The 14,111-nt window shown below is 47.0% G+C and overlaps 1 protein-coding gene across 7 annotated transcripts in view; it reads right to left on the bottom strand.

The window, feature by feature from the left end:
* CDH23 (cadherin related 23) overlaps nt 1-14,111 on the bottom strand; it is a 653,830-nt gene that overhangs the window by 27,489 nt on the left and 612,230 nt on the right. For all 7 annotated transcript variants that reach the window (XM_075610599.1, XM_075610600.1, XM_075610601.1 and 4 more), the window contains 5 exons: nt 12,642-12,819; nt 6,517-6,728; nt 2,503-2,697; nt 1,045-1,158; nt 379-508 (listed from right to left, as the gene is read on the bottom strand). In XM_075610599.1, coding sequence (XP_075466714.1) covers nt 379-508; nt 1,045-1,158; nt 2,503-2,697; nt 6,517-6,728; nt 12,642-12,819 — 829 coding nt within the window. The remainder of the gene's footprint in view (nt 1-378; nt 509-1,044; nt 1,159-2,502; nt 2,698-6,516; nt 6,729-12,641; nt 12,820-14,111) is intronic.

The raw sequence follows: 14,111 nt of genomic DNA, 5'->3' as shown, positions 1-14,111 counted from the left end.
GCATACCCCGCATTAACGTACACAATGGGTCCAGAGCATGTATGTAAAGCGAAAATGTACTTAAAATGAAGCACTACCTTTTTTCCACTTATCGATGCATGTACTGTACTGCAATCGTCATATACGTGTACAACTGATGTAAATAACACATTTGTAACAGGCTCTATAGTCTCCCCGCTTGAGCACAGCTTCGGTACAGGTAGGGAGCCAGTATTGCTGTTCAGGACGTACTGACAGGCGCATGCGTGAGCTGCCGTTTGCCTATAGGGCGATATGTCCTTACTCGCGAGTGTACTTAAAGTGAGTGTCCTTAAACCGGGGTATGCCTGTATAGTCTTCTCCCTTTTATGGAAATAATACACAGTAGAAGGAAATTACCTGCTATGAAATAATACACAATAGCATTAGAGCCCTCGTCTGCATCCACAGCGCCGCTAACGTTCCCCACTACTGTTCCAGGTTTGGAGTGTTCGCGGACAGAGAGGGTTTGGTACTGAGCGGCTCCTCTCTGCCAAGAGTCAAATAAACAGGTAAGTTATTAACCGACAACAGAAGCCAAAAAGCCTATTTACAATAGGGATGTTTCTATTGTACACCTGGTACCATTATATACTCTGACAGACCTCTGTTCTATTCTCTTTGTCCTGCACTGTATGTATTTTGATTAAATAAAACCTGCTTCTTAATTCTACGAATCAAACACTTTGACTGATTGTAACAGCCCTGTATAGTATTTTCATGACTAGCTGAAGTAAAAATAAAATCACTTAGCTATAGTGATCCAGGTGTTTGTTTAATTGGCTTAGATAAACACGTGCAAAACATCGATCCTAGAACACAAAGTGTTGTGTGCTGTACTATAAGTGTAGTTGCTGTTTGATTAGATGTCAGTTAGATGCTTTCCATGCCTATATACTGTAAATGTTTGTACATTAAACGTATGCAAAAACACCTCCACATTCCAGTTCAAGGATGCTACTGTCTTTAAGGCCTTCACACTCAACATGATGTTTTCATAAATAAAATGCAGTATATTTCACTTACTGGAGGTCTCACAAAGATGGGCTCATTATCATCAATGTCATCAAGTGCAACTTGAAGAGGAAGCATTGTCTCATAGGGCACTGGTTGGCCAAGGTCAAAGGCAACAATTATAAGCTACAACAAATAAAATACATTGAGCCTTAGTCCCCCAATAAACACACACTGGAAAAAGTCATCTGGTGGTTCTACAATTCCTTGTCTCTACCAACATTAAATGTACTGTATGTAAATCAAGCTGTATATTCATATGAAGCCGGCTACTACTCATTCTCCTGGTGGAGCTAGGAATGAGTTGCAGACTGCACCAGATGAATAGATGAATAGATGAATGGGTAAATGAATAGATGAATTTGACATCTATTCATCCCAAGGGCAGTACACACAACACACGGTCGTCCCTTAAGGCAGGGGTGCGCAAAGTTCCTGAGCTGCGCCCCCCTGCCCAGCAGTCGCAGAATTCGCGCCCCCCCCTCTCCAAGGACCCGGCGTCAAATGACGCTGCGGGTCATGTGACGTCACATCATGTGACCCCGCCGCGTCATTTGATGTGCGTTGCCATGGTGATGCGTCACTGAAGAGCCGGCAGAGAGCAGGTAAGGGAGTTACAAAGGCCTCACGCCTCCCCATGCATTTAATTTAAATGCCGTGGGGAAGAGCATAAGGCCTCTGCAACCGCCGCGCCCCCCCCTAGAAATTCTTGCGCCCCCAGTTTACGCACCCCTGCCTTAAGGTTGGAGGAAAGGAGATTTCACCAGCAACAAAGGAAAGGGTTAGTTACAGTAAGGGCAGTTACAATGTGGAATTCATTACCCAGGGAGACTGTCTCCAAAAAAAGTTTGGACATCTATTTACAAAGGAAAGGTAAACAAGGATATACCAAATAAGTAAACATGGGAAGGATGTTGATCCAGGGAGTCATCTGATTGCCAATATTTGGAGTCAGGAAGGAATTTATTTCTCCCCTTATGAGACATCATTGGATGATGTGTCACTGGGGTTTTTTGTCTGACTTCCTCTGGATCAATATACTGTATATACAAATATAGAATAAGTATCCGTCAGCTACATTTTAGCATAGGTTGAACTACTATGTAACTATCACTGCACCATATGAATGAGGGCCAGCACCTTGGCTACTGTAATTGTACAGGCGTTGTCTGCTTTACTATGCTCTTAACCTAGTTAATCTCATTTGAGCCTTGGATGGCTCTAGTACTGTGGTGCTTGAATTCAATTACCACTTAATTAAACTAAAGCTAACAATTTGTTTGCTAATTCATGAGTTTTACCAGCAGAGAGGGCAGCTAAACACCGCCGAGCCATTCACTGCTGGCTCTGATGTTGCCAGCGGGATTGAAAAAGAACACTGAATTTTTCATTTAATCAAAGGCAGCCCTACATCCTTTGGAAGTGTTTCTAGTTGGGTGTGACACGCCATGCGTTCCGTGAGTCACTCACGTTGTACATGGCTTGTTTCTCTCGGTCCAGTCTCTGTGCGGTCTGAATGAGTCCACTTATTGAATCAACGTTGAAGTACTCCCAGTCCTTGTTCCCTGCGCCGGTTTTGAGCAGGCTGTAACGCACGGCACCATTCAGGCCCTCATCGTTGTCAGTGGCGTAGACTTCATATACAGTGGATTTCAGGGGGATTTCCTATGAATGAACGAAGGTCCAAGAATAGTATCTCAATATGCCACTAGAGGTCCCAGCAACACTTACAAGTGTCAACTATGCGTGCATGAAGATGCTGTCACACTTATTGTTGTTTATTTATAAAGCACCAACATATGCCGTAGTGCGGTACAATGAGGGGAACAGGGTGATATAAATGATATAAACAGAATGACCTACCAAATGAGTACAAACAAGCGCAAACAGATACAAAAGATAATGAGGGACCTGCTCGTGAGTTTACAATCTAGAGCAGGGGTGGGCAACTCCAGACCTTAAGGGCCACCAACAGGTCAGGTTTTCAGGATATCCCTGCTTCAGCACAGGTGGCTCCATCAGTGGCTCAGTCGAAGACATTTTTTCACTCCTGAAACTAAGCATTTGGTAGTGCGCAGCAATACTCAGTATTTCCATACAGCTGGGCTCTATCCTATATACTCCCCCCTCTCCCACCGCAAAAAAAGAAACCCCTTCCCCCCTATTTTTCTTGGTTTCCCCCTACCACCCTCCCCCAAAAATATGAAAAACAATAAAATTTGAGTGAAAAATAAATACAATTAAAATAAGCAATGCATCTTTATTTAAGGTCCAGAGGGTCTATGTATTAAGGCAAATCTGCTGCAATTCTGTGGCCCCTCTAAATACGCCCCAGATATGTCAAAGAAAAAATCCCACTGAAATCAGTATTTTAGAATTTTTGTTTATTTGCCACAGAATTGCACAACTTTTGCTTTGATACATGAAGATATATATGTAACATATACAAGCGATATTCTTAATTGCCTATATATACAGCTGAACCCCATTATAACTCGGTCCTCGGAGTCCACCCGATACAACCGCGTTATAACCGGGATCGCAATAAAAAATGGCTGCCGCGATCAGGGGTTCCACGTCCGCCAGAGGGAGAGAGCTCTGATAACTCTCCCTGAAGCCGGTGTCGCAGCAGTACCCCAAAGCAGGACTTACCCGCAGCAGCTCATCTGTGTGCTATGCAGAGAAGCTGTGAGTCTGCGAGAGGGGGAGGGAGCGGGGGGAGGATCTCATGCAGTCTGGGCCAGAATGTCAGCTGTCTGTGCGAGTCCCCAGGCCAGGAACCAGCTCCTTTCTCTCCTCCCCCCTGGCGGAGGTACAGGGAGGGAGGCAGGTATGTGTGTGTGTGGTGGAGGTTAGTGGCTCCTCCTTCCCAGGTTTTAAGCCCGCCCCTCCCCACTTCCCTAGTTTGCAAGTGCCTCATTCTGCTGGATATAGACCCACTGTGGTCTTTCTCCCTCCTAATGGAGGTAAATGAGAATTTTAATCCTAATAGAGGTATATTAGTATTTTATCTGGTAGTGTTAGGCCTTGCGAACAGGTGTCTGCCTTGACTTGGCTCGCAAGCTTACAACGCTTTGGCCAAAGGGTTAAACTAAATGACCCTATTTCAAGAGAATATATAAGTATGTTACTGTGTATTTCTGTCATGTTGGATGTAGCATTGGGCTTCCCTGTCGTCTGTTGTATACATATGCCACGCTCTATAGCACTCCATTTTGACACATATATATATATATTTTGTGGGGGCTCAGGGGTTCCCAAAAATAGCTTACTGGGGTTCTGTGTTTTGTATGTGTGTCACCGCAATAGATGCCGCAGTTTACTGTCCTGCAGAGATTTACTTAAAAACACAAGGACCTTTCACGACTCTTAATAGGATCCTGGCTAGTCTGGCACCTGGGATATATAGTCAGACCCAGCCGAAGGGACGCCTGCTGCTGTTAACTTTTTGGGAGCAGCAAAGAGCATTTGTACGGGGGGGCTTTGTGTTTTGGCATAAAGGAACCTTCCCTGCAAATCCCAAGATGAGGTATGGGAATAATTATTACTGAGCTGATCTTTACTGTAACAGGAATTGTACTTTTTTGTATCTCCACTGCTTATTCCCAGTTTAAATCACAGGGTTCAGGATTATGTGCATGGATGTGTGTGCCTATATTGCAATAAGTCCGTGTTTGTTAGTAAAAGGCTGCAAGTGTTTGTACACTCATTTGAAAGAAGTGAAGAATAGAAAGAGTAATTTCTAAACAAAAGTCGCATATTTTCCACAGTGACTGAATATGGGAAAATGTGGGTTCATTTGGGGAGATAATCAGCTGATTATGGAATTGCACATTAGTCAAAAAAAATTCTTCTAAAATCAACAATCTTGTACAGATTGTTTCTCAGCAGAACTGTAAATCGTCAGATGGAAGTGATTCTTGTAACTACTGACAGTTCAAAAGAAAAGAGAGCGGGGGGGGGGGGGGTGAGTTTCCCGGCCAGGAACCAGCTCCCTTCTCTCCTCCCCCCCAGCGGAGGTACAGGGAGGGAGGGAGGGAGGTGTGTTTCAGCAGTACAGGAGAAGCTCCTGAGTCTGGGCTGGGATGTCACCTGTCTGTGTGAGTCACCCGGCCAGGAACCAGCTCCCCTCTCTCCTCCCCCCAGGCGGAGGTACAGTGAGGGAGGGGGGAAAGGTGTGTATATGGGGGGATGGGATGTGCAGGGGGGGGGGTGATGTGCAGGAAGTGGGGATGTAATGGGCAGGGGGGATGGGAAGGGATGTGTAGGGGGGTGATGTGAAGGCAGAGGGATGTGATGTGCAGGAAGGGGGGATGTGATGGGCAGGGGGGATGGGATGTGATGTGCAGGGGGAGTGATAGGGGATGTGATGGGCAGGGGTGGGGGATGTGATGTGCAAGGGAGTATTGTGTGTGTCCGTCCGTTAGTAATAAAGCTTTAAAAAAAAAAATAGCTTTTAACAAACGGGAGCCACACTCACACCGCGTTATAAGCGGATTGCGCTATAACGGAGTTGAGCTATATATATATATATATATATAGGCAATTAAGACTATCACTTGTGAGCACATTCACATGTCTTAGACCTGTCTGCAACCATGCCTTTCACCATTATCACTTGGCATACAGTGCTTCCACTGCAGCAAGGGATTCTGGGAAATGACATGCAAATGGGCACACGTATCACCTTTTGCCTAAAATCCATTTTTACATGGAAACCTTTTAAAAGGCAAATGCTCTGCTGTTCACACAGCTTTTAAGCACAGCAAAGCCAGTCAAACCACTCACAGACAGCTGTTTCAACCTTGTGGGTCTCATCATTGTGAGGTTGGCTGTAATGGCTTTGAAATTTTTGGGCTGGGTAGGTTTACTATACACATTATTTAAGTTATGTTGGGTGAAAAAGGCAACATAAAACCTCCACCGTTATCATATAGCCAATAAAGAATATGTATATATTTATAGACCTTGAAAGCTCGCACAAATAAAAGCATTTTGTTAGCCACAGAACGGTATCGACTATTTGTTTTTGATTTTTGTTATATATAATCTCGACATTTCTGCCATTTGCCAGCTCCCAATAAAAATGCAATCTACATTCATAGCCAACAAAGGAGTTATTTCAGAACCAAGTTCACAATAAGACAGAGAGTCATGATTTCCCAAGTGCATTTGATACTTCACAATGTATTACTTATTAATGAAGAATGACATGTGTAATTTCACTCTCAAGGTGCTCTTCCTGGGTTTACTGCACACTTTACATAGCGTTGCATACTATGTCATCCCATATAACATATAAAGCCCATCCCACAGTGCAAAGCTGCTGGTCCTTTGACAATTTTAGCCCATGGCGTTACAATATGTTACCCCAGAACTGAAGGAGATGCAGAAAACGTTTGTATCCGAGTAATTTGTCCCATCAGGGATGGTCTCCAGCAGACTTATCAGACAAGACTTCCTGTATATACTGTGACGGGGTACCTCTTTAATGTGGAGGATGGTGCCATTGGGCGGGCGGACAAACACCGGACGGTTGTCATTGACATCAATCACCTCCACCCTTAGCATGGTGGTCCCCCACAGAGGGGGTCTGCCTTTGTCTGTGGCTACGACTGTTAGGTTAAACCTCTCAAAGGACTGCAGCAGCCTTTGGGACGTTACCAGCCCAGAGTTGCCATCAATGTGGAACGCCTCTGAGGAGAGAGTAGAGAAAACCCGCTTCTTTACATGTGACAGTTATCCTAAATATACAGAAAAAAAACACATTACTTTAAAAAAAAAAATGCAGTCCCGCTAAAAAACCTAGAATTGGATTGTTATCAAGTGAGGGACATCAGACATATCAAACATTGCTCTATTATTTTTAACGTTGGATGTATAATTTTAACAGCTTTGCATATTAATGCATTGCAGTTAAAAGGTTTTCTAATATAAGCTTGAAAGTCTAACTCCGTCAAGAGGTATATTAATATACAGTGCTCGACAAACCCTGTCGCCCACTCGCCAGGTGCGAACGGAAATTGGCCCGTGGCCAGCTACTTTTCCCCCCTGCTCTGCGCAAATTTAAAAAAAATAAAAAAAAAAAAATAAAAAAAATATCCTCCTGGCTGATTGGCCAATTGGTCGTGACGCGGAATGGAGCCCTTCTCTGCAGGGGTAATGGCTTCTCCTCGCGCGCGCGGTCCGTCTCCGTCTCCTGCCCGCGCTTCCCTCCTCATCCCCTCCAGTCTCCGCTCCTGTCGGGCAAGAGATGACAGCAGGGGATTTCTCCCCCCATCTCCCCCCCCCCCCTGCCCCGCTTGCCCTCCGGTTCTGCTCCTGTCCCTGTGGCTGCTCGCGCGGGGCAGGAGATGACAGTGGGCGATGTTCCCCCGTCCCGGTTGCCCTACGGTCCCCGCTTTCCCCCAGTGCCAGTGGCTGCTCCCGATGCCAGCAGGGGTGTTCCCCTCGGTCCCCGTGGCTGTCTCCGCTTCCCCACCCCCCCACAAATTTAAAAAAATAAATAAATAACAAAACAAAATATTTTCCTGGCTGATTGGCCGTGACGCGGTCGTGACGCGAAATGGAGCCCTTCTCTGCAGGGGTAAGTAATGGCTGCTCCTCGCGTGCGCGGTCCCTGTCTCCTGCTCGCGCTTCCCTTCTCATCCCCTCAGTCTCCGCTCCTGTCCCCGTGGCTGCTCGCGCGGGGCAGGAGATGACGGCAGGGGATTCCCCCCCCACCCACTCCCCGGTCCCGCTTGCCCTCCGGTTCCACTCCTGTCCCCGTGGCTGCTCGCGTGGGGCAGGAGATGACAGCGGGGAATGTTCCCCCCCCCCAAACCTGCTTCCCCTTTGGTCTCCGCTCCTGTCCCCGTGGCTGCTCGCGCGGGGCAGGGGATTTCCCCCCCCTGTCCCGCTTGCCCTCCGGTTCCACAGAGTGTGTGTGTATGAGAGTGTGTGTGTGTATGTATGAGAGAGAGTGGTGTGTGTGTGTGTGTGTGTATGTATGAGAGAGAGTGGTGTGTGTGTGTGTGTGTGTGTGTGTGTGTGTGTGTGTGTGTGTGTGTGTGTGTGTGTGTGTGTGTGTGTGTGTGTGTGTGTGTGTGTGTGTGTGTGTGTGTGTGTGTGTGTGTGTGTGTGTGTGTGTGTGTGTGTGTGTGTGTGTAAGAGAGAGAACGTGTAGGACACCAAAGGTACCCCCCACCCCACCCAGTCAGTCATCCCCCCACCCCACCCAGTCAGTCATCCCCCCACCCCACCCAGTCAGTCATCCCCCCACCCCACCCAGTCATCACCCCACCCAGTCAGTCATCCCCCCACCCAGTCAGTCATCCCCCCACCCCACTCAGTCAGTCATCCCCCCATCCCACCCAGTCAGTCATCCCCCCATCCCAGTCAGTCATCCCCCCATCCCACCCAGTCATCCCCCCATCCCACCCAGTCAGTCATCCCCCCACCCCACCCAGTCAGTCATACTCCCCCCCACCCAGTCAGTCATACTCCCCCCCACCCAGTCAGTCATACCCCCCCAGTCAGTCATACCCCCCCACCCAGTAAGTCATACCCCCCCCCACCCAGTCAGTCATACCCCCTCAGTCAGTCATACCCCCCACCCAGTCAGTCATACCCCCCCACCCAGTCAGTCATACCCCCCCAACCAGTCAGTCATAACCCCCCCCACCCAGTCAGTCATACCCCCCACCCAGTCAGTCATACCCCCCCCACCAAGTCAAACATACCCCCCCACCCAGTCAGTCATACCCCCCCAGTCAGTCATACCCCCCCACCCAGTAAGTCATACCCCCCCCACCCAGTCAGTCATACCCCCTCAGTCAGTCATACCCCCCACCCAGTCAGTCATACCCCCCACCCAGTCAGTCATACCCCCCCACCCAGTCAGTCATACCCCCCCACCCAGTCAGTCATAACCCCCCCACCCAGTCAGTCATACCCCCCACCCAGTCATACCCCCCCACCCAGTCAATCATACCCCCCCCCACCCAGTCAATCATACCCCCCCCCACCAAGTCAAACATACCCCCCCACCCAGTCAGTCATAACCCCCCCCACCCAGTCAGTCATAACCCCCCCCACCCAGTCAGTCATACCCCCACCCAGTCATACCCCCCCACCCAGTCAATCATACCCCCCCCCACCAAGTCAAACATACCCCCCCACCCAGTCAGTCATAACCCCCCCACCCAGTCAGTCAGTCATACCCCCCCACCCAGTCAGTCACCCCCCACCCAGTCAGTCATCCCACCCCCCTGCCCAGTCACCCCACCCAGTCAGACAGTCAGTAATCCCCACCCAGTCAGTCAGTAATCCCCACCCAATCACCCACCCAGTCACCCCACCCAATCACCCACCCAGTCACCCCACCCAATCACCCACCCAGTCACCCCACCCAATCACCCACCCAGTCACCCCATCACCCCACCCAGTCACCCCATCACCCCACCCAGTCACCCCATCACCCCACCCAGTCTCCCATCATTCACCCAGTCACCCCATCCCCCCACAGTCACCCTCTCTCCGTCTCTCACCCTCTCTCTCTCCCTCTGTCTCTCCCTCTCTCTCTCCCTCTCACCCTCTCTCTCACCCTCTCTCCGTCTCTCTCTCACCCTCTCTCCGTCCTCTCTCACCCTCTCTCCGTCTCTCTCACCCTCTCTCCGTCTCTCTCTCACCCTCTCTCCGTCTCTCTCTCACCCTCTCTCCGTCTCTCTCTCACCCTCTCTCCGTCTCTCTCTCACCCTCTCTCCGTCTCTCTCTCACCCTCTCTCCGTCTCTCTCTCACCCTCTCTCCGTCTCTCTCTCACCCTCTCTCTCTCTCTCTGTCTCACCCTCTCTCTGTCTCACCCTCTCTCTGTCTCACCCTCTCTCTGTCTCACCCTGTCTCTGTCTCACCCTCTCTCTGTCTCACCCTCTCTCTGTCTCAAAATCTGGATCTGGATATTTTATTTACCCTGTATATCTTAACTGCCTATACTACACCGAAATAACCTATACTGCTTTCTTCCAGATCTGACTCAAGCTTCACACAGAAGACATTGGAATCCCCCGTAACCCAGAAGACAGGTAGGGAACACATCCCCTCCAATGTATAACATTGTGGGAATGAGGTACCTGGACATTGAGGGTCTGCGGATCAGGTAAGATCCCAGGTGGGATTGCTGCTTTAAACATTCTGAAGCGGGGGCATCCAGGCACTAGTTAAGGGGTGCAGGAAACTAGTCATTCACATCTGGCTTTTTTTTCTAGATTCGACATTTATACACACACATACACACACACAAAACAAGGACTAATTGTAGTATAATGTAATACAATAAATAAACTTATGTCAAAAACGAATGTTCTTACTAGAAATGTATTAAATTTATTTCATTTATGTTTTTTTTTAAATGCGGGGCTGGGGGCGGGATTAGAGGCGGGGTTGGGGGCGGGACTAGAGGCGGGACTAGGTGGCGAGTAGATTTTTTGGTTCGGCGAGTAGATTTTTGGGTGATTTGTCAAGCACTGTTAATATATATAATGTAATGTCATATAACATGGGTAGGAGCTTGTTAAGGATTCATAGCTACCCAAGGAAAGAATGCTGCAGAGATATTTGGGTGAATAGGTGAAGGAATAAATAGATTTTGTTTTTGAAAACGCAACCAACTATAAAAAGAATCAGTATGTAACACAATATATCCATAATATATGACACACAAATGTACTTTTCAGCCCCTGTCCTTACACCTGCTGTACAGACCAAAGTTTCTGAATATCTCTCTGCGATATCGTCCCGAATGGCCCTCCATCGACATAAACTTAACATGTAAATTGTGTAAATGAGTTCCTCATATTTCCTCCCAAACCTGGCCCCACTACCTCCTTCCACATTACTGTTGCAAGTACTATCATACCCAGTAGTGCAAGCACGCTGCCTAGGGGTCACGCTCGGCTACTCTTTCACATTCTCCTCTCACATTCAAAAGGTAGCTAAAACCGGTCGTTTTTTCCTCTGCAATATTACAAAGATACGCCCGTTCCCCTGTTGCTCGACTTGTAAAACTCTGACACAGACCCTCATTCTCTCCCGTCTCGATTACTGTAACCTCCTGCTGTCCGGCTTTCCTGCCTATCACCTGTCTCCCCTACAATCTATCCTAAACGCTGCTGCAGAATCATTCTACTTTTAAATCTGTCTCAGTGTCTCACCTGCTGAAATTCCTCTCCTGGCTTCCGATCAAATCCCGTATCACACACTCAATTCTCCTCCTCACTTTTAAAAGCTTTACGCTCTTCTACTCCTCCTTACATCACAGCCCTAATTTCTCGATGTACACCATCCCGACTCTTGCGTTCTGCTCAAGGATGTTTTCTCTCTACTCCTCTCCTGCCTTAAACTTTTCTCACTGACTGCTCCACACCTCTGGAATGCCCTTTCCCTCAATATCTGACTAGCACCCACTCTATCCACCTTTAAGACCCATCTTAAAACACACCTGTTTAAGGAAGCATATAAATAGCTGCATGCTGATGCTTTATACCTCATACATAATCCTTGGCCCCCTGCAGACGCACTTACCAGAACACCCTTCTACTATCTCTGTACGTTCTTACTACCTACCAATTAGATTGTAAGCTCTTCGGAGCAGGGATTCCTTTTCCTAAATGTTACTTTTATGTCTGAAGCACTTCTTCCCATGATCTGCTATTTGTATTACTTGTTATTTATATGATTGTCACGTGTATTACTGCTGTAAAGCGCTATGCACATTAATGGCGCTATATAAATAAAGACATACATACATAATATATTAGACATTTGCTTGACATTTTTTCAAGTGCTTGGTGACAATCGGATTACAGAATTGACAGTCCCAGCTACTATATTTTATATTGTTGCGTCACTGCACCTGGACGGCTATTAATATTATGACTTATTTATAAGTGGCCACATGTTATTTAGTGCAATACACAGAAGACAAAACACTGGACCAATTAAAAGGACACAGACAGAATTAGAAGTACCCGAGTACAATCACATACACCAGGGAATGAGCTCCCTCCATGTAAGAGCTCACAAACTAAAGACTCTGCACCTAAGAGTTAGGCCTGTGTACCAATTATTTTCTTGACATAAATGAATGAAATGGTCTAAACAGAAAATAAAGTAATAAAGTAGTAGCCCCCCCTAACATGTTTGCAAACATATGGCATTGAAGCATCAAGCACTAACAATATTTCCTTTCCTAGGTATTTAATCCTCTGGGCGCCCTATAGGCGGAGTTACTACGTCATCATCTTACTGCTCATTTTTCTGTGGGAGATCGTGCTCTGCGCACCACAGCGTGATATAAAGGACGAGTTACAGCATCAGCGACGGAGCGATCACGTGACCGCGAGTGCCGGAGGGACAGCCTGGTGCTGCCGTACCTATGTCACGCAAAGGGTTAAAGCACTAGTATTGCCTGTTGGTTTTTTTCTTTGACCCCCCATTTTTTTTTACTTGGATAGAAAGCAGGGGGGTCTGTGGAGATAAACTGCGTTCATTTCAGTTCCGGGAATCCCCTGGCTCCTGAGATACTTACTGGGGGAAGATCTGCTGTGTGTGTTCACCATCCCCACTGACATACCTACACCAGGGCCCTCCAGGTTGTAAGTCACCACCCCGTTGTCGCCCTCATCCAAATCTGTGGCTGACATGATGATCACAGACGTGCCCTCGGGTTCATTTTCATACACGCTGGTGCTGAACTGGCTTTTGGGGAACTGGGGCCTGCAGTCATTAACATCCAGAACCGTGATAACTACCTGTTATAAAGAAAAGGGGGGAGGGGGGTGAGAAATACAGATCTGATGGCTAAATCAGTCAGGATGGACACATATACCAATTTTATTTGCTGCACATCCCGATAAGGAAATGCAGGAATAGGTAAAACAGTTACCCACTGCCCACGGCATTGATTGAAGGGCAGGCCTCCATCTACAGCATTACAGGGGTTAAAATGGGTTTATTGATTTTTTAAATGAAGCTGTAGTATCTATTGAAATGTATAGCTCATTTCAGACATAGCCTGGAATATTTGCTTGCTTATTTTTACCCATTGAGTAACAGTGACTATTTGAGAGTCCAAACCATATTTACTAAGCAATGCTAATCAATGATACCTGACAGACAATTCAGCAGTTTTCAGAGAAATACATATTAAAAGGAGGTAGGCTCAAGGGAACAGTTAATGGAACGGCAGTGGTGGGGCGCCATCAACAATGGAACTGAAAAAAACCCCCAGCATATTGGAATCTATGGGTTTAGGAAACAGGAAATTGAAACTTAACATTAGGACCTATTTTTTCCAATATTTGAAGCCTCTTTCCCTTGCTGGACAATATTTCAACTCCGTTCATGAATGAAAATAAAATATTCCATAGGACAGTCTAGGGGCCTAAGCTGGATGTTAGGTAGGAAAAATGGGCAGAGTATGCGAGCCAAATGAATTGAATTATATATATGTTGATATATATATATATATATATATATATATATATATATGTATATATATGTATATATATATATATATATTCCTGCAAAAAAACACAGCGCCAAGTCCTTCAATAGTGTAATATGTTTTTAATACATAATAAAATACAGCCAAGCAACCAAATCAATACTCACAAAGTTAAAAGTCTTTTTAGCTTATCACATCTACTGATGTTATGTAAAAGGGTACTCAAGTGTCTACAGGATGACGTCCTAATGTTGCGTTGTGTGGACGGTGTGTGGTGCAAGGTGTAGGAACTGAGACAAGTCCGTAATGCGTAGGGCAGATTCAATTCTTGGAGCAGTGTCTGTGGCTCACTCTGAGTCTCTCCACACACCGTCCAGACAACGTGACATAATCCCCTCCCCCAAAGAACCCGTAAATGTGTGTGAGTGCGATGGCTCATTGCGGCATCCACCGCAACACAAAGGGAGAGGAGGGGACAAAAGACAAAACGGAAGAGGGTTAGCAGTATAAGCAACCGGGATATGGGCACTCCGATGGGGATGGTCCTACTATCCTGGGGCTGTATACTGTGGAGACTGCTCAGGGCATAGCCTGCCG

Source organism: Ascaphus truei, chromosome 8, assembly GCF_040206685.1.
Source record: "Ascaphus truei isolate aAscTru1 chromosome 8, aAscTru1.hap1, whole genome shotgun sequence".
Taxonomy (NCBI): Eukaryota; Metazoa; Chordata; class Amphibia; order Anura; family Ascaphidae; genus Ascaphus; species Ascaphus truei.
Note: the sequence above shows the minus strand (reverse complement) of the source record. Positions and strands in the feature narration are given on the sequence as shown.